This window comes from Heterocephalus glaber, unplaced genomic scaffold (assembly GCF_053883595.1).
Source record: "Heterocephalus glaber isolate CG9 unplaced genomic scaffold, H.glaber_assembly_v1.0 deba00000071, whole genome shotgun sequence".
Taxonomy (NCBI): domain Eukaryota; kingdom Metazoa; phylum Chordata; class Mammalia; order Rodentia; family Bathyergidae; genus Heterocephalus; species Heterocephalus glaber.
This window is the reverse complement of record NW_028258137.1, coordinates 31,850,258-31,874,329: the sequence shown is the minus strand read 5'-3', so window position 1 is coordinate 31,874,329 and position 24,072 is coordinate 31,850,258. Positions and strand designations below refer to the sequence as shown.

The 24,072-nt window shown below is 36.0% G+C and overlaps 1 protein-coding gene across 6 annotated transcripts in view; it reads left to right on the top strand.

Moving 5' to 3' along the window:
• The window catches only part of Fto (FTO alpha-ketoglutarate dependent dioxygenase), a 399,271-nt gene that overhangs the window by 182,228 nt on the left and 192,971 nt on the right, over positions 1-24,072 (top strand). For all 6 annotated transcript variants that reach the window (XR_015440988.1, XM_013073314.3, XM_021260894.2 and 3 more), the window contains 3 exons: positions 9,107-9,186; positions 13,270-13,413; positions 20,931-21,050. Coding sequence is in view for 5 of the 6 variants with exons in the window: in XM_013073314.3 (XP_012928768.1) it covers positions 9,107-9,186; positions 13,270-13,413; positions 20,931-21,050 (344 nt within the window). In the remaining variant the exon portion in view is untranslated. The remainder of the gene's footprint in view (positions 1-9,106; positions 9,187-13,269; positions 13,414-20,930; positions 21,051-24,072) is intronic.

Sequence of the window (24,072 nt, the reverse complement as noted above, 5' to 3'; positions counted from 1 at the left end):
CTTCTTTTGTTGTCAGTTCAGGGAGTCCAGGTGGTTATCAGATTGTTCTATCTTGTTTCCCTTTGGGGTTGTCTTAGGTGATCTGGAAGTCTGGTTTTGAGATTTGTTTATGTGACTTCTCATTTCAAAGGTCTGGGGGAGGTGTGCTGCTGGTGCCCATGCAGCTCACCTCCTTGGCGCTGGGGGCAGCTCTGCTCCTTGGCACTGGGAACCATTGAAGTTTTATTGTGTTAATAATTCTGTCTCTTTAGGAATGTCATGTCATTGCAGCAGTACAGGATGTAGCCTTTTCAGATTGGCTTCTTCACTTAGTCACGTGCATTTTAAGGTTCTTCTATGTCTTTCCATGGCTCAATGGTTCATTTCTTTTCAGTCTGAGTAATAGTCCATTGTATAGATATACCACAACTTATCCATTCACCTACTAAAGGATACTTAGTTTTCTTTCAGGTTTTATCAGTTATAGACAAAGTTGCTATAAAAATTCCTATGCTGCTTTTTACATGAACATGTGCTTAGCTCTTTTGGGTAAGTACCAAGGAGCACTACTGATGTCTTGAATAATAACAGCACACTTCCTTTTGTAAGAAACTACCGAACAGTCTTCCAGAGCGGCTGCACATTTTCTTTTTCCTCCAGCAATTAATGAGAGTTCTCATTCTTGATAAAACCTCTCAACATACTAGAAATAGAGAAAATTTTCCTCAGTGTGATAAAACATGCCTTAAAAATCCTACAATTAGTATCATATTTAAGGAGGAGGATCAAGAACAAGGCAAAAATATCTCTTCTCCTCTCTTCTTTTTGATATTATAATGGAAGCCTTGACTAATTCAATATGCAGCTAAAGGAAATGGACATAGATTGGAGAGAAAGAAATAAAACTGTCTTTTTGTACAGGTGATATGCCTGTTTATGCATAAAATGTAAAAAATCAACAAGGCTAAGGTTAATATTAAAAAGTCACTCTCCCATATACCAGCAATGAACAGATGAAATTTGAAATTAAAAACATAGTATCATTTACACTGGCATGCCTCAAACTAAATGGGTGTTGTATTTTTTTTCAGATAGTTTTCAGCATCTCTTGGTGTGATCATGAGGTTTTTCTTCTTTTAATTCTTGCTTTGGTGGATTACATGAATTGATTTTCAAATGTTGAGCCAGTCTTGCACACCTGGAATAAATTCCACTTCATTGCAGTGTATAATTCCTGTGTACATTGTAATGAATTCAGTATGCTAATATTTTGTTGAGGATTTTTTCATCTGTGTTTATGAGATATGTTGGACTTAGGTTTTCTGGTAATGTTGCTGTCTGATTTTGGTATTAGGTAATGTTAGCTTTGTAGATTGAATTTCAGTATATTCCCAATGCTTTAATTTTTTGGTTGAGATTGTAAAGTATTGGGTACAATTTCTTCCCTAAATGTTTAGTAGAACTCAATAGTGAATATTGTCTGGGCCTGGTGCTTTCAATTTTGATTCAATTTGTTTAATAGAGACAGGACAATTTAAATTGTCTATTTTTTCTGGTGTGAGATTTAATGTGTTGTATGTTTCAAAGAACTGGTCCATTTAACCTGCATTATAAAATTTGGATGCATAAAGCTAGTTGTAATATTTACTTATTATCCTTTTAATGTCCATGTTATCTGTATTGATGTTATCTCTTCCTTTCTGGTATTAGTTATTAATATCTTGTTTTTTTATAGTCTAGCCAGAGGCTTATTGATTTTATTGATCTTTTCCATGAACCAGCTTTAGGTTTCATTGATCTTCTCTAATAGGTTTTTGTTTTTTATTTTATTGATTTGTCTTAATTTTTTTTCTTGTGCCTACTTGATTGATTTGCTCTTCTTTTTCTAATCTCCTAAAGTAGACATTTATATTAGATTTTAGATCTTTCTTATTTTCTAATATATATGCATTTGATTATATAAAATTTTTTCTAAGTATTCCTTACACTATATCCAACACATTTTGATGACTTGTGTTTTCATTTAGTTCGAAATACATTGTAATTTTTCTTGAGATTTCTTTTTTGACCTATGCATTGTTTATAAATATATTGTATGGTATCTACATATTTTGGGATTTTTTTAGACACCTTTCTGTTTTTGATTTCTGGTTTATTTCCATTGTAGTCTGTCCATTGTTTCAAATTTGGTAATGTGTCTATCTTGGTGGTATATCTTGGTGACTGCTCCATGTGAGCTTAATAAAATATGTATTCTGCCATTATTGAAGTAGCTGTTGATATCAATTATAGTTAGTTGTTTGGTGGTGCTGATTTCAAATATATCCTTACTGAACTTTCAACTGTTGCATCTCTCCCTTTCTGTGACAAGAATGTTTAAATTTCCAACTATAAATCATGGATTTGTCCATTTTCTCTTTGTTCTTCTACTATCTTTTGCCTTAAAATTTTTCTGCTTTGTTGTTAAGCACATACACATTAAATATTGTTATATTTTCTAGGAAACTTGACTTCTTTGTCATTATGCATTACCTCTCTATTTGTGACACTTTTTTTTGTTCTGAAGTTTTTTTTCTCTAAAATTAATATAGGTACTCCAACTTTTTTTTGATTAGTGTTGATATGGTGTATCTTTCTCCATCCCTTTACTTTCAGTCTCTGTTTCTATATTTAAATTTAGTTGCTTATAAACAGCATAGCGTTAGGCCTTGCTTTTTAACCTATCGATCTTAGCTTCCCAGAGTGTTGGGATTGCAGGTGTGTGCTGTCGTACTTAGCTTTTCTTTCATTTCTTATCATTTCAGTGATGCTTTTTAAAAATTTGTTTTTGGTTGTGTCCTAGAGTTTACAGGGTATGTTTATAACTAATCCAAGCCTACTTTAAGATTCCGCTATATCAGTTCTCAGATTATGCAAGTGCATTAAAGTAACAAAGTGTTCCTAATTTTTCTCTCTACATAAACATATATATTCATTTATACCTAAATATACATAAGCACATATAGTGTATGTGCATATACAATTGAATACATTGCTCCTAACATTACTTGAACAAATTGTTAGATCAATTAAGGGTAATGGATTTTATTTCATCTTTACTTGTTCCTTCTCTAATGCTTTTTCTTTCCTTATATAGATCCAAGTTTCTGACCTCTGCCATTGTCCTTCTGCCTTGCAATGCAGGTCTGCTGGTAACCATTCCCTCAAGTTTTCTTTAGCTCAGAAAGTCTTTATTTCTCTTTTACTTTTGAAGAATAATTTCTCAGGGTACTGAATTTGAGGTTATGTGGTTTTTTGTTCATCAACACTTAATATTTCACTTTACACTTTTGTATTTCTTAAGGCAGGGCCTTGCTATATTGCCCAGGCTGGTCTCTAATTCTTGCACACAAGTGATCCTCTTCCCTCAGCCTCCAGAGTATCTAGAACTAAAGTGTGCACCACCCCACCTGTCTCACTTTACACTCTTTTTGCTTGCATGGTTTCTAGAGAAACCAAATTTAACTTTTTAATTTTGTTCCCTTACAGATAATTTTTTTCTGGCTTTGTTCAAGGCATTTTATATTTGATTTTCTGCAGTTTGAATATGATACTCCTAGGTGTTGGACATAATTAGTAGTAGCAGTATTTACTTTGGTTGTTGTTCTCTGAATTTCCTAGGTCTGTGGTTTGGTGTCTGACATTAATTGATGGAAATTCTTAATAATTTTCTTCTGCCCTTTTCTGTCATGTCCTTCTAGTTTTCCCATTATACATATATTCCACCTTCTAGAGTTGCTCCATAGTTCTCAGATATTCTGTTCTTTCTATTTTTTTACTCTTTTTTTTTTCCTTTTCAATTTTCTGTTTTAGAAGTTTCTATTAACATATCCTCAAGCTCAGAGATCTTTCCTCTGGCATGTTCTGTTTGCTAATGTGTCCATCAAAGGCATTCTTTATTTCTACTACAGTATTTTTGATCTCTAGCATTTCTTTTTGATTTTTAGAACTCTATTTTGCTTGCATTACCCATCTGTTCTTACATGTTTTCTACTTTGTCCTTTAGAGCCCTTAGCATATTAATCACAGTTTTTAAAGATTTATGGTCTGATAATTCTAACATTCCTGTCATATCTGACTCTGGTTCTGAGTTTTGTTCAAGTTTTTCAGGCTGTATTCTTTGCCTTTTGGAATACCTTGTAAGTTTTTTTTGATGGGCAGACATGATATACTTATAAATGGAACAGCAACAAGTAGACCTTTAGTGATGTGGTGGTGCCGTATGTGGGAAGGGGAAGAAGTCTATAATTTTATGATCAGGTCTCAGTCTGTTCATTATACTGTGCCACTGGAATGGTGAAGTTCATGAGTGATTCTCAGTTTTTTTCTCATTCTTGGTTAGGATAGGATAGATAGTGGAGATTCAAGGTATATATTTCTCTTCTTCCACATTGAAGGGTAATAGGAGCTGAAGTTTCTATTCTTCCACATGGGTGGCTAGATCTAGCTGGACTAGGTAGATATTTTCCCTCCCCAAGTCAGCTGGGCACTGATAAACCTCAGTAGGTTAAACTCTGATAAATAATTTCTCTTGAGGGCAGTCCTTGTTAAGAAGAGCAGAATGCTCTGGTATAGTTCATAATAATTAATTTCCAGTTCTCTTGGTGAGGAAATTTTTCTCTTACCTTCACTCTGAGAATCTGGCTGAACTTCTGGAAATAAAACTCATAAAAATATGGGAGGGCTGGGCATTTAGCTCAGTGGTTTCGCCACCTGCTGCACAAGCACAAGGACTCGAGTTTGATCCCTGGTACCCAAAAAAAAAAAAAAAAAAAAAATATATATATATATATATTATAACTAGATCCCCTTGCAGTTTTTAACTGTGTGTATTGTCCTTTTTGAATCTTAAGGGTTTATTAATGCTTCAAGATTTCGTACTTTGTTATTTGTTCCCACAGATGTCTCTTCTTGTTGGGTTTCTAGCTGTGAACTTGTGATTGTCAGTTTCAAGCCTGTCTGTCTCTCCCATGTTTTGGGGCAATGGCTTACATTACATTCTTCTTTAATGGGTCATAGGAGAGTTGTTTTATTACTGTTGGCAGACTGGAGTGATGACTCCTAAGCTCCATATGTGCCAGACCAGAAACAGGAAGTCCTGGCAATTTTTTTTGTTTTTTTTTTTGGTATTGGGGACTGAACTTGGGCCCTTGCGCTTGCAAGGCAGGTGGCAAAACCACTGAGCGAAATCCCCAGCCCTTGGCAATTTTTAAATTGTCTTTATTGAGGTTTAATTTAGATGATTAACATGTAGGGATGTCCACCAATTTAAACTCTACAATTAGATTAGTCTTAAATATGTGCCTTTATGTAGCTACTACAGCAATCATTCATATAGAAAATATTTTTCAGCCCTAGAAAGTTCTTTTTTGTTCCTTTTGAGTACTTTGGCCTGATACATTTAGATATATCATCACCTTTGAGTGACCAGGATAATTTTCCTCTTATAAAATAATTTGTGAGATATTTCCTCTGCCTCTATTTTCTATAAGAATTAGGGTAGGCCTTATAGTACTTTTTCCTTAAGTATTTGTTAAAATTCCACAGTGGTGTTGTCTCAGCCTGAAGTCTTCTTTGTGGAAAGATTTTTAATTATAAATTTTGTTTCTTTTATAAAATAGGGAACTATTCTTGTTTGCTTCTTGTTCAGTGAGATTTGATAGTTTATCTTTCAAGGAATTTGTCAGTTGCATTTAGGTTGTTGAATTTATTGTCATTAAATTGTTCACTATATTCTCTTATCATCCTTTTGTCTATAGGAACTATGGTGATCTTCCTTTGATGCCTGATATTGATAATTAAGATCTCTTTTCCTGATTAATGTAGACAGAGGTTACTCTATTTTATAACATCTTCCTATCTATTTTTTATGGTTTTATATATTCTTTCCTTTTCCCTTCTTTTCCTGCTTCTTTTGGATTTAGATATTTTTCTTATTCCTTTGTATTTCACTTTTGCCTTATTAGATATACTTCTTTGATTGATGGATGGATTGATTGATTCTGTTAGTAGTTTCCTTGGGATAGGATTTCTTAACCTCAGCACTATTGATGTGTAGGCTAGATAGTTTTTGTTGTTGTGTTATCCTATGAATTGTAGAATGTAGCCTCTATGAGATTTCACTAGAATCTCTGTTCCCTCTCAATTGTGACATCTAAAAGTATATCTCCATACACTGCCAAAGGCCCCTGGAAGACTGAGAGGGAGGTGGTAATGACAAAATTACATTGATTGGGAACTGCTACTCTTGTTTATAGTATGCATCTTTAACTTACCACAATTATCATCACGTTATTTTACTACCTTTCCTATAGTGTCAGAATCTTTAAATAGTATAGTTTTATTATTTTCCTCATGGCCTTTGTGCTATTTACATGCATTTTACCTCTATTTTATGTTAAACTTTAGAATACGGTCTTATTATTTTGGCTCTAAATAATTTATTGTAGTGAATTTTTTATTGATGGCACTTTTATTCCTTTGAGCGGGTCTAAATTCTGATTTTTTTATTTGCTTGAAGAATTTCAGTCTATTGAATGCAAATTCTTTTAGCTTTTTCTGAAGTCTTTATTTCACTTTCATTTTGGACTGCTATTTTCATTTGGGACCAAATTTAGATTGACAGTTGTTTTCTTTGAGTATTTTGAATATGTCACCAGATTGTCTTCTGATTGAGAAGTCTGCAGTCATTCTTGTCTTTGACCCACTGTATTGAATATGTTTCCTTTTCTGCTTTCTGTTAACATTTTTCTTTATCATCAATGTTGAAAATTTCAATATACATTAGTTTGGTCTTGTTTATTTTATTTTGCTTCATGTATTTTGAACTTTTGAGTCATTGAGCTTGTAATTTTCATCAAACTTGCAATTTGGGGAATATTATTTCTTCAACAATAATTTTTTGGGTAACTCAAGTTACATTTATATTAAACTACTTAATATTGTTTAATAGGTCATAAACTGTCTTTAATTTTTTGTTAGTATTTTTTCTGTTTCCTTTATTTTGGATGCTTTCTATTTTTGTATATTCTAGTTCACTTATCTTTTTTTTCTGTAGTACCTAAATTTCTGTTAATTTCAATGTAATTTTAATTTCAGATTCTATACATTTTAGATGCTTCAATATATATAGAGGATGAAAGATATACACACATATATTTATATATATATATAAAATGTGTGAATATGTGCATATGGATGTGTTCATTTCTGTCTTTTACTTTTTCAGTGAATGCTAGATATTGCAGAATGTATTTTTTGGGTGCCTGATTTTGTTGTGTCCTTTTAATTATTCCTGGATTTTTTTTCTAATGAATAATTAAAGTTATCACTAAATTGAATCCTTTTGAACCTTTGTTTTAAGTTTTGCTAGGTGGTCTAGAACAACCTTTAATCTAGTATTAATGTGGCCTAACTATTAAGGTGATGTTTTTTCTAAGGATTACCTAGGATCTCGTAGTAGAAACATTCTGGCTACTGGAAACACAAAGTATTCTGGTCCTGGGTGAGGTCTGAGATTTGTTCAGTCTACTGCTTTCTGCTGCTTGCTTTTGACTGTTGGGAATTTTCATTCATGCATACACACATCAGTGCTTAGCTAAAGACTGGAGGAAACCCTTCAGTAGATCTCTACTTGCTCTCTTTCTGTACAAGTTCTACTGTTCCTATAGCCTGCTTTGCAAAGCTTGCTGCTTTTGCCTTCCTATCTCTGTTCTTTCAATTGACTTCCCTTCTCCTACTCAGGCTTTGAAACTGTTTCTAGTCAGTAAGTAATGGCAGTGCTAGGCCCCCCTATTTTGTTTCTTTTTTCGCTGGTATCCCATCTTCCTGTTTCTTGTTAGAAATCTTTGATTCGTATTTTTGCTTTGTTTTGTAGTTGTTTAAAGCTGAGAGTAAACTGTGTCACCATTACTCCATAATCTGGAAGTGGAAGTCCTTCAGTTGTCATTTTGCATTTCCTTTCTGTAATTGGAGATTACATTATAGATTGTTTCTGCTGACATGCATGGGGACTGGTTGCCTTTGATTCATAGTTTAAATCATTATCTTTCTCAGTATCTTGGTAAGGGGCTTGTGTTGCCTATAAAGGAAATTGTGTGCTGGGGAACATACTGTTTATCTATATTCTTTGTAATAGAGGAAGTAATGCAGTAGGCAAAGGTGGTACTAATTTTGCCTAATGTATACCATAAGTTCTTAGAATATGCAACAACTTGGTCATTGATATTTCTCCCGCTGCTTGTGGTTTTAGGAGTATTCTTTAAGTGATAAATTCACCATCTACTTCATTCTTGAATCATGAATCTCTATGCTCAGATTCTATTTTGAGAGCCAGACATTCAACATGCTGAGTTTGTTGGTTTGTTGCCTGGAAAATTGTTAGGGCAAAATTGATACTTTGATTATGGAGAGAAAGAGGCAGATTTCAGATGAAAATGTTCATCTCTGACTTACTGTATAAAAAAGACATACTGGGGCTGGGGATTTAGCTCAGTGGTTCTGGCGCCTGCCTTGCAAGCGCAAGATCCCAAGTTCAATCCCTGGTACCAAAAAAAAAAAAAAGAAGACATACCTAGAAGTATGCCATATGAAAGAGAAAGAAGCATAAGGTATAAATAGTAAACTTTGCATTACTATCAGTAGGTAGACATCATAAGACTGCATAAGAAGGGTGATTATATATCATGTTGGCTGAGGTTAATCCAGGTTTACATTTGTTGTTCTGGAATAATTTAAGGACATCCCCTTTCACTTTTGAAAATGACTTGATTTGGATGATATATACATATGTATGTGTAAACATATAATCTATATATTCATCCTTATAAGGAATGGATTAAAGTAATCATTGGAAATTCATCACTGGAATCATTGGAATTTCCAATGATGAATGTCATATTGTATACCTAAAATGTACCAATAAAATTAATTAAAAAAATAAAGAATGTAAGGTAAATGTTAATTCTTTGGTTACTGTTGTTCCTTGAGTGATAGATTTACTGTTTACTTTGTATTTTAGTTAAATAGTAGATAATATGTACTGACTAGTACATGTGTTTAAAAATTTGTTTTGGTATTTTTGCTGCAGATGATCTCAATGCCACCCACCAACACTGTGTTTTGGCTGGTTCACAACCTCGGTTTAGTTCCACCCACCGAGTGGCAGAGGTAAGTATAAATAAAAATGTGATTCACACTTAATTGGATGTGACAGAAGTGGTTGACTGAGCAATTTATCATAGAGCTTTGGAAAAGTATTTGATAGGAAAATTGCTTGACTGTAGTCTCTATCTATTTCTCTTTTTAGCTTTGGGGTTGTATTGGTTGCACTTTTAAAGTGTGTTCACAGCATGGGATAGTATATTTTGTTTTGGGGGTTATTTCTTGGAGAAGGTAAACACCATCGGTAGGTGCCACTAGTTTGAGATTTTCTTAGGTGTTGTATCTGCCAGATCAAGGGCAAGAGTTGGCCAGAGGAAAGGGAGTGAATATGTGAGCTTGTTCATTTGTCAGCTGTGGGTGGGTTCAAACGAACATTTCCCTGAACTTTTTGTTGAGGCTTTGGGCATGTGAGTATAAACGTAGGAGAAACTTAGAGTGGTCTAAAGGGATTTCTGAATATCCGAATTGTGTTTATAGCCCAAATTTTATTGCTAAATTCTGCCACCATTTGGCAGTAGCTACTGGCCAGCTGATCAGACTAGCTCAGAAGGCAAAGTTAGTAAATGAGGAAAAGCCATACTAGTCACTTTAGGGTTCCAAATGGATTCCAAAGAGAAGACAATAATTATGAGAAGACTCAAGATGACTTCCAAGTCAAGCTTGACTATTATGTACATGTAAATGGAGATGGGGATAGCAATCCTACCTAATTCATAGGGTTATTATAATGATTAAATAAGTTAATGCATAGAAATCTTTTAGAACAGTGTATAGACAGGCTTGCAATAAAAAATAAAAATAAGTTTAGGTGGCAGGATTATTCTTTTATCTTATTTAAAATTCATCTTATGTTATTGTTTCAAATAGTTGGAAGGGGGAAATGATTTTCCTCAATACTGAAGTTATTATTTTATGCAAAATTATTTGATTTGTAATATAATTTATTTAATGTATTTATAATAATTACTACTGTATTCTTGCATAATTATTTTTTGAATAGCTAGTTACTCAGATGGTTTAAAATTCAAAACCTAAACTAACCTAAACTAACTTAGTCTCTTTTTCCTCAAGCCAACTAACTTCTACTTCCCAGAGATAATCAATGTTGTCATTCTTATTATCTTTTAGTGACATTACTCATACACAATGATAGCTACCCTGTACACTATTTTGTACTTTTTGCTTTGTTTCAGAAACTTTGATGATAATTACTCATCAATCCGTAATTATTTTCTTGGCATGGACAATGGCTAAAGTTGGTTTTTTGTTTGTTTGTTTGTTTGTTTGGTACTGGGGATCAAACTCGGGACCTTCTGCTTGCGAGGCAGGCAGTGGAACCACTGAGTTCAATCCCTGGCCCTAAAGTTAGTTTTTGTTGTTACTATTTTTCATGGTTTTTGGCATAAGGGATTGAACCCAGGGCATTATGCGTGGATCTCTTGCACACAAGGCAAGAACTGTACCACTGAAGTACATCCCCAACCTGAAAAAGGCTGTTTAGATAGGACACCTAAAGCACAAACAAACCAAGAAAAAATTGAAAAACTGGACTTCATCAAAATTAAAACCTTTTGTGCTTCAAAGGATACCATCAAGAAAGTGAAAAGAAAACTAGTGAATCGGAGAAAATATTTGCAAATCATGTATTTTGTAAGGTCTTTATGTTTAGAATAAAGAATTCTTAGAACTCAGTCATTAAAATGAGAAATAATTCTGGTTAAAACGGTGGGCTGGAGATTTCTCTCAGTGGTGTCACCACCTGCCTCACAAGTGCAAGGTCCTGAGTTTGATCCCCAGTACCAGAAAGAAAAATTTTAAAAAATGGTGAAGGATCTGCATAGGCATGTCCCAGAGAAGGTATACAGATGACCAAGAAGCACATGAAAAGTGCACAGCATCATAGAGAAATACAAATGGAAACCATGATGAGATACCACTTTACTCCCACTAGGATGGTTAGAGTAAAAAAGATAACACATATTGGTGAGGCTGTGCATAAAGAGGAACCCTGTGCACTGCTGGTAAGAGTATATAAAGATACAGCCACTTTGAGAAGTAGTTGGGCCCATCCTCAGAATGTTAAATGTAAAGTTACCCTACGACACAGCAATTCCATGCCTAGGTATATGCCCAAGAGAAATTACAACTTGTACAGCATTGTTTACAGTAGCTTGATTTACCTAGCCAAAAAGTGGACACAATCCAAATGTTCACCACTTACTGAGTAAGTGGATGAATAAAATGTGATATAGCCATACAATCAAATATTTGACAATACAAAGGACTGAAGTACTGATATATGCTGCAACATGGATGGACCATGAAAGCATGCTAAGTCCAAGAAGCTAGTCACAAAAGATCATGTCGTGTATGATGTCATTTATCTGAATGTCCATAATAGACATATATATGGGTATAGAAAGTAGATTAGTGGTTGCCCAGGACAGGAAAGGTTGGTGGAAGTGGGAAAGAGTGACTGCTAAAGTACACAGTTTCATTTTGGGGTAATAAAATTATTGTAAAATTAATTGTAGTTACAGTTGCACAGCTCTGTGAATATATGAACACACATTGAATTGTGAGCTTTAAATTGTTGAATTTTATGATATGTGAATGATATTTCAATAAAGTTGTAGCAAAATAACAAAGAAAAAAACCTTAGCAGCAAACCCAAGTCTGATCCTAGGTTCTTTACAAAATAGTACTCTATATATCCAGAAAAAATTTCACTTTCCCCTTTCCCTTTTATTGGCAGCAAGTAAGGTTAAACTGTAGTTCATTTAACTGGTTTGCTAATCATGGGAAATTTAGATTGTTTCTCATCTTTAGCTATGATAAGTGGCCACACAATTAATAACCTCTTACATACTTGGGGAAAAAAAGATTCAAGAAGGACAACTTTCTAGGCAGATTGTCATTTAAAAATATGTTGTAGGAGGGGCTGTGGGACTAAAGTGAGTGATAATTGACCTCTGTTCTTTGTTTTCTCTTTGCAACAAATTGGAGTTGCCTGCCCTTGTGCTCTCCATATCCTGGGGTCATCATATTAAAGTACATATCAGTCAAGCTTCTGGTTTTGTGGCACAGAAACTTTGTTTTTCCTCGCTTGTAGATGTCACATTGTATAAATAGGCAATAACTATGCAAAGAATTTCTATACCAGAGGTTGTTTCCAAGGGCTGAGTTGAAGTTATAAATATGAAAATAAAAATATCTTAGAGATATATTTCCCTCATTGTTTCTTAAGGAAATAGATAGATAAATAGATAGATAGATAGATATTGCTTTTTATCATTCTAGAAAATCATTTAATGATGGAAACAAATGGATGCATGCTTCATCTGTATCTTCTTTTCTGACATATGATCGTTCCAAAGAGTTTGTCCATTTAACCTCTGTTTTGTTTCCACAGACTGAGAGGGGGATTAACTAGTTACCTTTGTGCTCCTGATACCCAAGTACTAAGTTATACCTTTGAATGTGCTTTGAGGGCATGAGCCACATATTCTTTATTATTTGAAGAATTTATTATGCCAGTGATTACAACCGCCTAGTGAACTTTTTTTTTTTTGCGGTAAAAAGAAAAACATTTTTTGCCTTGTTTATAAAGTTTAACCCCCTACCCCCACCCTGGCCATTGCTGTTCTGTTTTGAGTGTTTTTACACTCAGGTTCTACAGCTTGGCTACCTTTCTCTTCCGTGGTTAAGTTCATGGCACTTGATATAAAATCAGTGTCCTTCATTCTTGGTTAATGTTATTTATCATGTAATCTCTCTCTCTCTCTCTCTCTCTCACACACACACACACACACACACATCCACACTCATACACACACCAGGCCTTGGTCTCATGTTGCTTATTTTGGTTTCAAATAGGAGGTCCACATAATAAAAGAATACCAGCAAGCTGAGTGGCCCAGGTGAGGCTGAGCTGGCAGCACAGAATCCAGTGAGCAGGCCACTGTAGTAATTGCTGCGCTAAGGAGTATGGGCTGTGGGGACAGAGGTGAATGTGGAAAGCCATAAGAAGAGTGGCACAGTTGAGTATGGATTTTGCTCTTAATCTTGATTGCTGTTGTGTCTTGGCAGTGCTCTTCGGGAACCTTGGATTATATTTTACATCGCTGCCAGTTGGCTGTGCAGAATGTCCATGATAATGTGGATAATGGTGATGTCTCTTTGAAATCCTTTGAGCCTGCAGTTTTGAAACAAGGAGAAGAAATTCACAATGAGGTGAGAACTGTGAAGAATGAGATTCTACCCTACTTTCAAACTAACAAGTTAATCTGCCCTAGTTTCATGCTGGTCTAAGATATAAGACTCCAAAGTCAGAGGTGAAGGACAGGTTATTACAACAGTGGCAGTAGACAGAGCCTCAGCTCTTTGTGCTAATTCTCTGTTGTGGTCCTTTTGAAGTACTGTAACAAAATATAGCATCCCAGGGAGCATCTAGACAACAGGAATTTATTCTTACAGTCCCGGAGGTGAGATAAAGATCAAGGTGTTAGCAGGCTTAGGTCCCTGGTGAGAGTGTTTCCTAATTCATAGATGGCACCTTCTTATTGTGTCTTACATGATTGAAAGGGACAAATAAGCACGCTTGGCCCTTTTTCCTATGTGTACTAAGTCCTCCCAACTCACTGTCACTTCCCAAATGCCTCACCTCTTATTAGTATCACTTGGGGATTAGAATTTCAACACAAGAATTTTAGGGGACACCAGCATTCAGACCACAGCCTTCTCCAAGCTTCTGTTTCCACAGGGTGATGCAAAATGGGCTAGGTAACTTGTGACATCAAAGGAATTACCTTGTAGGAGAGGGACCTTGAGCTAAGGTAGTTTGTGTCTAAGGTAGTAAGCATGGCTGTCCTTTGTTCCAGACGAAGATACTGTTTTAACATTCTGAGTTCTTAAAGCAAACCTGCCCTCTATCCCGGAGGAAGAAACTTATTTTCCAAGGGTATTTGTTATATAAACATCCCTGCAATGAGCATGTGAAACATGGGGCCATCAGTGCCACTTACAACCCATTCAGAAAAACAAACCAGTCAGAAAGAATAGTCTTCCACCAAAGACTGAGGATGAGCCCAGAGATCAAGTGACAATAGTTTACTTTTTATTTAGGTAATTAGTTGCATTTCTGTAGTCTGTAAATTCAGCAGGAGTGCTAGATTACATGAGTTAATGTGTTTCCCAAGCTTTACTATTCTTGTTAACACTCTTTCAAACTTAATATATCTTTGAGCTACATGTATTGATAACTATTTTACCTTTTTTTTTAACCTCCTCTTTTTTTTGCTGTTGTTTGAGACAGTGTCTTGCTATGTAGCCCAGGCTGGCCTTGAACTCATTGTGTAGCCCAAACTGGCCTTGAACTTGTGGTGAGCCTCCTGCCTTAGCCTTCCAAGTGCTGGGATTATAGGCCTGTGCTACCACACCTGGCCTAAACCATCTCACTTTTTACATAAATTAATTTCTTTAAAAAGGAAACTTTATATTGTTTCTTTTAAGTGGAAATCCAGAATTACTATCCAAAAGAAAAAGTAGCCAGAAAAATATACCCAGTGAAACTAGAGCAATGTTATGACCATGTAGCAGATCCCTGGCCTGGAGAAGGCTCTGATTAGGCAGTCTCCTTTCTTGGTGTTTAGAGAGATTACTGGTAATGGTTACACAACTTTGTAATTTAAAAAAAAAATTGTTGAATTCTCTAGTTCAAAGGAATAGATTTTATGGTTGGTAAATTATACCTTTAAAAAAATTAATTTTTTTTAGATCAGCAAGATTGACAAAAGGCAGAAAAGTATTGAAGAGTGTCACCAGTGGAGACTTTTTCTTTGATATAATCAAAATGATTGAGAGACACTTTGGAATATAAAAATGTTCTTATTCATCTCTTCAACAAATAATTACTGAGCATGTGCCTGCACTCTTCTGGGTGAATTATGATATGTTATTCCAGTCCAGGGAGGTGATGATAATTAATAAATATAATACATTGGTGAAGTATATAGTATGTTCGAAGTTGCTAAATGCCGAAGAAAAAAAGCAACCAAACAGAGCAAGGAAATGGAGATTGAGAGGATTAGAGAGTATCCCTGTTGAAAAAAAATGTCTTTTGAACAGATTGGAAGAAGATGAAGGAGTGAGCCGTGTAGATATCTGGGGAAGAGCATTTTGAACAGAAGGACAAGCAGTGCAAAGGCCATGAGGTTGAAAGTACCTGGTGTTCACAGAGTGGTTCAGGGACAGATTGCATGGAGGGAATGAGGCTTCGAGGTTAGGAGATGAGATCACAGAGAGTATCAGGAGACCGGGATGGGCAGAATTTATTGGTCCTTGGAGACTTCCATAAGGACAGGGACTTTCCTTTTTACTGTGAAGGAAATAGAGAGTGGTTGAAGAATAAATAATTTCTACATTATTTTTTTAATATCCCTTAAAAATTAATAGCTTGTGAGTATGCTTTACATTTTTGATACACTGTCAAAATTTCTAGAACAAAGCCAAAGAAATTCTACTTTTAGGGGGAATAGTAACCTCCCATAATGCTGAGCTGAACCCAGGGCTCTTTTCTTCGTTGTGCCTAGTAAGTTCCTATGTTCTTGATCATCAGTCTCTTTGAAGACATTGCTGATAGGTAGGATTGCAGGAAAAATACACAGTTATGGGCCTGATGACCTCACTGAATTATACCTAAAAGGAAAATTGTATCTTCCCCCATATTTGTGGTATAGAAATTCTAATCTGGAAATTTAGTTATTTCCTGCTCTAAAAACCTCACAATTTTAAGAGTCAGATTAGCAGATTAGGTGCTGTCTTTAGCATGCATATGAGCTATTTTATTTTGCTATGCTTTCTGATCTTCTGTGACTGATGTTTTGTTATCATCAGAGGACAAGAGAAATCTGTAAAATTATACTGCTTATCTAAGAGAGGAATACTGTCATCCAAATCCACATTGAGAAAGTGGCTGGCTGCTTTTGATATTGTATACCTTAGGAGAGGGGGAAGACATGCATCAGAAGCCTTAGCCCTTTGAGGCTAATCTGGGGTTGAGAGAGAGAGAGAGAGAGAGAGAGAGAGAGAGAGAGAGAGAGAGAGAGAGAGAGATCTTGAATCTAAATAGCATGTGTGGCAGTCTTCATCACCATCCGCCATCTTTGATTTTTCAAGGTCATCTTGTTACTTAAGAATTATTTCCATATGTCAGGGCACATCATCAAATATTGTCCTCTTGCCATATTACTGGCCTAGGGTCAATCACTTACATGCTTACTTTGTTGTGTTCTATTGTTAGATGAAAACATGAATATCCATAGTAGATACCCCAGTTTCTTGTTTGCTTTCCTCTGTCTCCAAGGCCATTATGCTTTTGCTGAACTAATTTAATTATAGGATGAAGCACTTGGTTTTCAGTACTGTAAAGTTTCAGGCTGTCTGGGTTTAGGCGTGGCTTGTTTTTCTTGTCTAGAATGGTTTCTAACTAAGCATTTTGGGAACTTTAGACATAGAAACTGAATACCATTTAAAGTATTTCTTTTCCAATGAAAGATGCTTAGAAAAAAATTTATGTTTGTTCATAAGCAGAATCTTCCTCTGTGTTACTAAATTGTTTTCTTTTTAAAAAATAGTAAAATGTGGAATCTGAATCTTTTGTGTATTTCACCTGGAAGAATGTACTGTTTGATAATATTGTCTGGTCTTATTTGCCTTTGATCAGATCTGTATCTTCCTATGGGTCCATAAAAGGGTCTTCATAGAGCATCTCTTTATAGATTGAGTCTTAGCATCTTCCCCTGGTCTAATTTTTCAGTGAAATAAGTGAATTCAGTTACTATAGTGAGAGATCAATTCTAAGGGACATGTTCACATATCTCTTGAAGGAATTATGTGGCTGACCTGGGACCAAAGTAAGAGCCAAAACAAATGTGGCAGAAAAAAAGGAGGTGTTATTTGCTTACCTGGAGGAGTAATAGAAATGATGTACAACTATGTGGTCATATAGCCAGTGTCTTAGAAATATATGTTGGAATCATATATGCTTTTTTTCCACATTACCTGAGCACCTAGTGACTTAGATTCAGCTGGTAGATGGATCCTGTTTCTTCCACCTCTTCAGATGTTCAGTAGGTATTTCTGGGAGGAAAGGTTTTCATGGTTGATCACTCTTTTGACTGTTCCATCAAGAAAGGAGATACAGGGAAGAAGGTTACAGAGATGGTTTTCTGGGTCACCACTATGAACCTAAAACTACGCTGACCATGCGTTCATCTTTCTCTGACAATGCAGAGGGTCCTTTAAGATCCAGTATGGTCTGTTGACTGTCAGTGTGCCTTTTGATGCCTGTGGACCTAAATTCTCTTTGGGTTGTAATTTGCTCAAAAGATTGGATGATGGTGAATTTTCATTATGTGCACATTAGTTATCAAGGAGTTTGGTTTATAAATATAAAGAAGACTGAGAGAACCTCAAAAGAGCTCTTCCATGTTGTTTCCTGTTGTTCTTGTCTTCAGGGACCTGCAGCTCCCATGGAGTGTTTTCTGGCTTCTACTCTCTGTCTGTTTGCGATTCTGATGGCTTGTCTCTTATTTCTGCTCTGTTAGCTGTGAGGCTCCCTGGGGGGACCTCACTCTGGGAAAGGGATGAAGACCCAGTCCTTGTCATACTTAGAACTTTATCAGTCAGATATTGTGGTGGGGCTTTTTTTAAAGCTCTAAAGTAATAAGGCTTCCATTATATTCTGAGTGCTGACCCTCAGGTTTTTCTACAAAGTCCACCCTGCAGCTTTTTTTCCTATCCTCCCAGAGTTTAGGAGGAAACAAAATTTTCTTTTAATCTCAATCTCGAATCAAACAGCTGGAAATATTTTTTGCTTCCTTTCTTAATGCTTCTTTTGGCAGTGGAGTGAACTGGTAAGGGTAGCGTTTGATTAAAAAAACTCTAATTTTCCCCCCCATAGTGTAGAAGTGAAAGAGTCAGGTCATGGAGTTGAATAAAATGCATGTTAGTGGATTTGATGTCCACAAAGATTGCATGTCATGGGCCATGCTTCAACTCATGGACAAATTGAACTAGGAGTAGATTCTCAGTGTTAACAGGTTTTTGGGTGGCGCTAGTGGGCAAGGGTGGGTATGAGTTGACATGGTTGTTAAAACTTTCCCTGCTCAGAAAATTTCATAACATTGTGAGATGCTTGTAGACATAGTTCTAGGGCTTGCAGTCTTGGCTAGTTTCTCTTCCCACCTAACAAGTATGTATACTGAATAGCTTACTACTTACAAAGCTATGTAGCTAATATGTATTATCCCAGTTTCGCACTGACTCCAGAGCCCTGTTTTGTTGTTGTTGCTGATTTGAAACAGGGTCTCTGTGTACTTCAGGCTGGCCTCTAGCTTGCAGTGATTCTCCTGCCTCAGCCTCTCCAGTGCTGGCATTACAGGTGTGTGCCAGCATGCTCAACTTAGAGCTATTATTCTTAAGCATGACAGCGTCTGCCTCAAAAGATAGCATCTGGGGAGGAAGATGAAGGCAGTATCTATTAAAATGGATAAAGCTCTTTATTTGCTCTCTTGTCCAGTGGCAGAGTCCCCAGATATGTCCTTCTCCTTGCTGCTCAGTTTTAATTTACTGAAATCTGGAGTCTAGTGTACCCTGATAGGTTGAATGAGCTCATTACATATGATAATCTGTTTTAGTTCCTGGGATACCATGGCTGCCAAAGTTTGTGCATTTTGTCCTCTTCAATGGAAATAACCAACCCAAAGGTTGGAAAATCTTTTAAACTCTCCTTAATATAGGGCTTGATGCTTTACTGACAGGCCATTCTAAAAGTGTGAACAAAATTCGAGTGAAATCCACGAAAAAGAATTCATTGTTTTCTTGAAATAAATGTTGTTAGACCTGAATCTTCCCCTAAGTTTAACTATGTTTATGTTCATTCTCCTTTCAAAATATCTAAGTTTATTTCTGTTAACCACTGTCTTTTAATACCATAGATAAGGTTTAGCAACTGTTGTCTTAATATTGTCTACATTCCTTTTTTATTTTGTTTAAACAGCTTCAACTGAAATCACTTCTACATATCAAACATTTAGTTAATGTAAACTAAAACCTTTTCATATGACTTGATGTTCTCCAGTTTCTTATTTCAGCCATTTTTGCCATTGTTAAATCTTCACAAGCTGCCTTTGTTTGCCTCATGAAAGTTCAATATGGATAAACAAACAAAAAAATTCTTTGTGGTAACAGGTGACAATTGCAATAGGTTGGCGAGTCTGTATATGGAACGTAATCACCTTAGTAAAGCCAGACAGCCCAGCTTGAAGCTGTGATTGCTGTACATTTCTTTAGTGGGCAGAGGTAAAAAGAGTTTTTAGGATAAGTGGCACTATACTTTGATGGTAAAAATGTGATTTTCAAGTTGAAAATGTGTGATAGAAGACACAGAGAATAAAGAACAGTTTGTAAGCTTCCAGAGTGTTATTTAGCCTCTTATCTGTATGTGTTGGGATTGTTTCACTTGCAAGGGACAGAGACGTGAACCTGAACTGGCTTGAGTAAAACGAGCTTCAGAAATAGCTTGATTAATAGTCAGTTGATATCACTAGGACCTGATTTTTAATCTTTTCACTTTATAGTCAGTTACCTCCTACTGTGTTGGCTTCATTCTTTCCATTTGATAGCGCAATGGCTACAGCCTTTTTCCTGTATCTTCTGTCAGTCTTGATAGCTATTCTGATTGAACACTTGCCTAATTCCCATACCCAAATCCAGTTCTGTGAGTAGAGAAATGGGATGAGCTGATTGACTTAGACCTAGATTTCCAGTTCTACTCTTAGTATTGGAGCTGAATCTCTACTTAGCCCACACGGAGTGAAATCTAAGGAAGGGAGAGTTGTGGGTTAGTAAATGCATAGTAAAATTTTGGTAGAATAGGAGGAATGCTAACATGGCAAATAATAAAAACAAGTCCACAGGAAGGAACATAAATTAAAGGTATCTTTGCTACTCTTTACCTGTAGGCATTAGCCCTTACTGAGTTGACAAGTGACAATTTGAATGGCTTTTTAGGTTAAATATATGCCTCCATAATTAGTTTTATGTTGTTTGGTTATATGGGCTAAGATGATCACCAGCTCCTCCTGGCCCACGAGCAAGTTCTTTATTTTTTTTATTTATTTATTTATTTATTTATTTATTTATTTTAGTATTGGGGATCAAACTCTGGTCCTTGCACTTTCAAGGCAGATGGCAGAACCACTGAGCTAAATCCCTGGCCTCAACTTCTTTATTTTAAATCTAGAAAATTGCGATTGATAATCATAATATGTGCTCATGTCTTGGTCTTTAACTCAGTCTTTAATAAAGATGTTTAATAAAGTATTTAAAAATTGTCTTTCTTATCATGCACAATACAGGCTGCTTATACTTTAAGATCTCAATATTTGTTGTCGTTTGACTTACATAGTTTCCTCACATCTGACTAAAAAATGTGCTTGAAAATCCTTCCCTGACCTGAGCAGATTGTGTCTCTAAGACCTCAGCTTTAAGACTACTCTCTCCTTGGCTTTGCAGAAATGCTCTGGAGATGCCAGGGGATACTGGGAACTGGTCAGATCAGGCTTTTCTCACCTTTTGTCACCTTATGGCTATTAAGTTACCAGAGCAGAATTGAGTGAGGAAGTCACTGTCCTTGTTTGTCCATCACAAGGACATCGTAACCACTATCTTCGGTTTCTGGTCCACAGGTCGAGTTTGAGTGGCTGAGACAGTTTTGGTTTCAAGGCAGTCGATATAGAAAGTGCACCGATTGGTGGTGTGAACCCATGACTCAACTGGAAGGGCTGTGGAAGAAGATGGAAAGTGTGGTAAGGACATGAGCTTGGGAACTCTATTTTCTGGGATGCTTTGTTATACAAATCCTCAGCTGCTCAATTTTATTCCAAATTATTGCGTTAGATTATTCTTGGTAAGAACAGCCAGAATTTGTCAGTATAACTGTAGTTCAGTTCAGTGAACATTGATTGAGAATAATCTGTATAGAAGGCACCATGCTAGATGTATGCTGGGTAATGGCAGTGAGAAAAGTTCAACAATCATATCTAAAATTCATTTTCATTTTTTATGCACCAGGCACTATTTTTGGAGATTTTCCTGCATTAACTTTTAAAATTCTTACAATGATCAGAGATGTAGAAACTCTTATGAGCCTTAATTTATAGATGTGAAGACTGAGGTAGAGAGAAACTAAGTGTTTTACCCAAGGTCCCTGAGTAAGTGGCATGGAAAGATTGCTACCCAGGAAGCCTGGCACCAGAGCTCATCTTCTTAGCCACTGTGATCCAACAGTTTAACAAGGAGAGAGACATGAATATCACCAGGTATTGTATTACCTAAAATGTAATCCTATAATAGAGGTGAATTAGTCAGCATTCTTGTGGCTGAGACACAATGCTTAACACTCACAGTTTAAAGGAGGGGACTTTTAATTTGCTCACAGTTTCAGTCTTTGATTGGCTGGCTCCAAGGCAGAGACATCTTGGCAGAAGGGTGTGGTGGAGCAAAGCTACTTAGTTCAGGTGATCTAGGAAGCAGAGCAGAGAGCCAGAAAGGAAGGGTGAGGGGGACCAGATACAGACCCCAAGGCCACACCCCCATGACCCACCCCTACAGACCTAGGAGTGTTCCACCAATCCTTGGGGCAGATCCCAAAGCTCATCAAGTCAAATCCCCACCCTAACCACTACAAGAAGTTTCAAAAAAAAAAAAAAAATTACAGTTCAGAAAAGAGAGTATTAAATTCAGATCTCTGAAACTAGGACTGTTGTGAAACTACAGATGTGGCTTTTAGGGACCTTGTATGGTAGGAGCATTAGGTGTTTGGAACTATGAAACAAAATAAGAAGTGAGGAAGTATAGCTTAGAGAAAGGACTACAAGGGAAACAAAGCTTGAAACAAGTGGAAACCACATAATTAGGTTATAATTTAAACAGTAGTAATAATAGCAAGCACTTCCATGATACTTGTGGAGTACTAGACACTACTGCAAGCATTTTTTGTATAACTGATTTAAGTTTTATGACAAACCCATGAAATCAATTATTTTCTCCTACTTTTACAAACAAGGAGAATGAAGCCCAAAGGGCTTATGTAACTTTCCCAAGGTCATTCAACTAATAGATGGGGGAGCTGAGATTTGAATTTAAGAAGGCTGACTCTACGGTTCCTTGCCCTTCACTGTCTCATGTTCAGTCTCTAAACAGTTGAATTTGGAATGTAGTGGAAAAGTGATAAAAGCCTGCTAAAGCCTGGAGAGAATACCACTGTACAGAATTTGAAATGTGCTGGGAACAATGAACTAATCTGCAGAAATGAGTAACTATTGCTAATATGTATTTTATTTTGGAAGCTGCTTTATTAAGGTATGTTTGACACACAGAAAGTTGTATGTATTTAATGTATATAATTAAATGAGTTTGCAGATATACATATACCCATGCAACCATCATCATGATCCATGCTGTATAAATCAAAACTTTCTTCTTGACTTATTATCATGATAGCAATATTTAACATAGAATCTACCTTCATCCTTATTTTATAATAATGAAAATATCAAGTCACAATCATGAAAAGCCTCAGTTTAAAAGTCTGGCTCAGAATCCAGAAATCGCTGCTTTCAAGACATCTCCTCAAATCTTCAAATCATGTCTTTCTATGAATTTGTGCCTGAGGAAGAAATATTACCATCCTTCTTTTAGTGTATTCATAGCATCACAAATATTGATTTCTTGAAGATATGGATCTATACAAAACTGTGCATTGTATTACTAAGGTGGAGATAATGATAAGTCCATGCCTACTTCTTTATAGTTAGTTTGAGTCTGAGTCAAGGATGTTCCATTTTTGTGACATGTGTGGAGTTTCAATTTCAGGGCAATGTTTGTACCTCCATTGTGCAATTCTGAATTTGTGCATCTATGCTTGAGTTTAGAATGTCTTTCTTTGCTGAGCCTTAATTCTAACACATCAGCTTGACTTTGAAATTATAATTTGACAGTTGTGAATTAAGAGTTGGAAAATAAATAAGCAAGGATCTTATTAATTTAAAAACTTTTAAATTACTTTTGTTCAAGATTTTTTAAAAAAGGAAAATCTGTGGTATTGTGATTGTAACAATGATGTGATTATAAATTCATTTACTCTATGTTAAATATATCTATGTATTTGGTGGTGATGGCACATTGGTTAGGAGTATCTTCTACTTATTCTGTAGCTCTCATATGAAAAATGTTAAAAAGAACAGCAATCCTGGGAATTCTCCAGAGCTAGTTTCCTTGTGCAGTAGTTGGTGTGGGATTCCTCAGTGAGCTGTAGGAAATCAATGGCCTAGTGTCTCTCCTCAGCAGGCCTCAGGATGATCATTATCAGCAGAGTGAAGGTTTGGGCTGAGATAAAAGGGACAGTCCTTCTAAGTTAAATTTAAGTATCGCTTGAAGCCTTTTAAAATGACTTTTAACAAACTCATAATAATTTATTTTAGCTATTGAAAGAGACAGAGAGAACACTCATTTGAAAGGTCTGTGCTTCTGTGGCCTTGTCAGTTTTTGCATATTGAGAGTGCCATGGGCTCTCTGCTCTGTACCAGCCCACCTCCTCTTTTTTTAGTTGCAAGCAGTAGGGGGCAATGTTGAGCTGCTAGTTGAGGCCCCAGGATGCTAGCCCTTCAGGAAAATGCATACAAATGTACCATTAACTGTCAAGAATTATTCCTGTTGCTTCAAGTTAGCTGTAATCTCCAAGATTCTATAACACAGGAAATCAGCTGTGGGTTAACAAATTCAACAGCAATTTAACATAAAAAGTGCAATGTTTGGTACACATTTGGG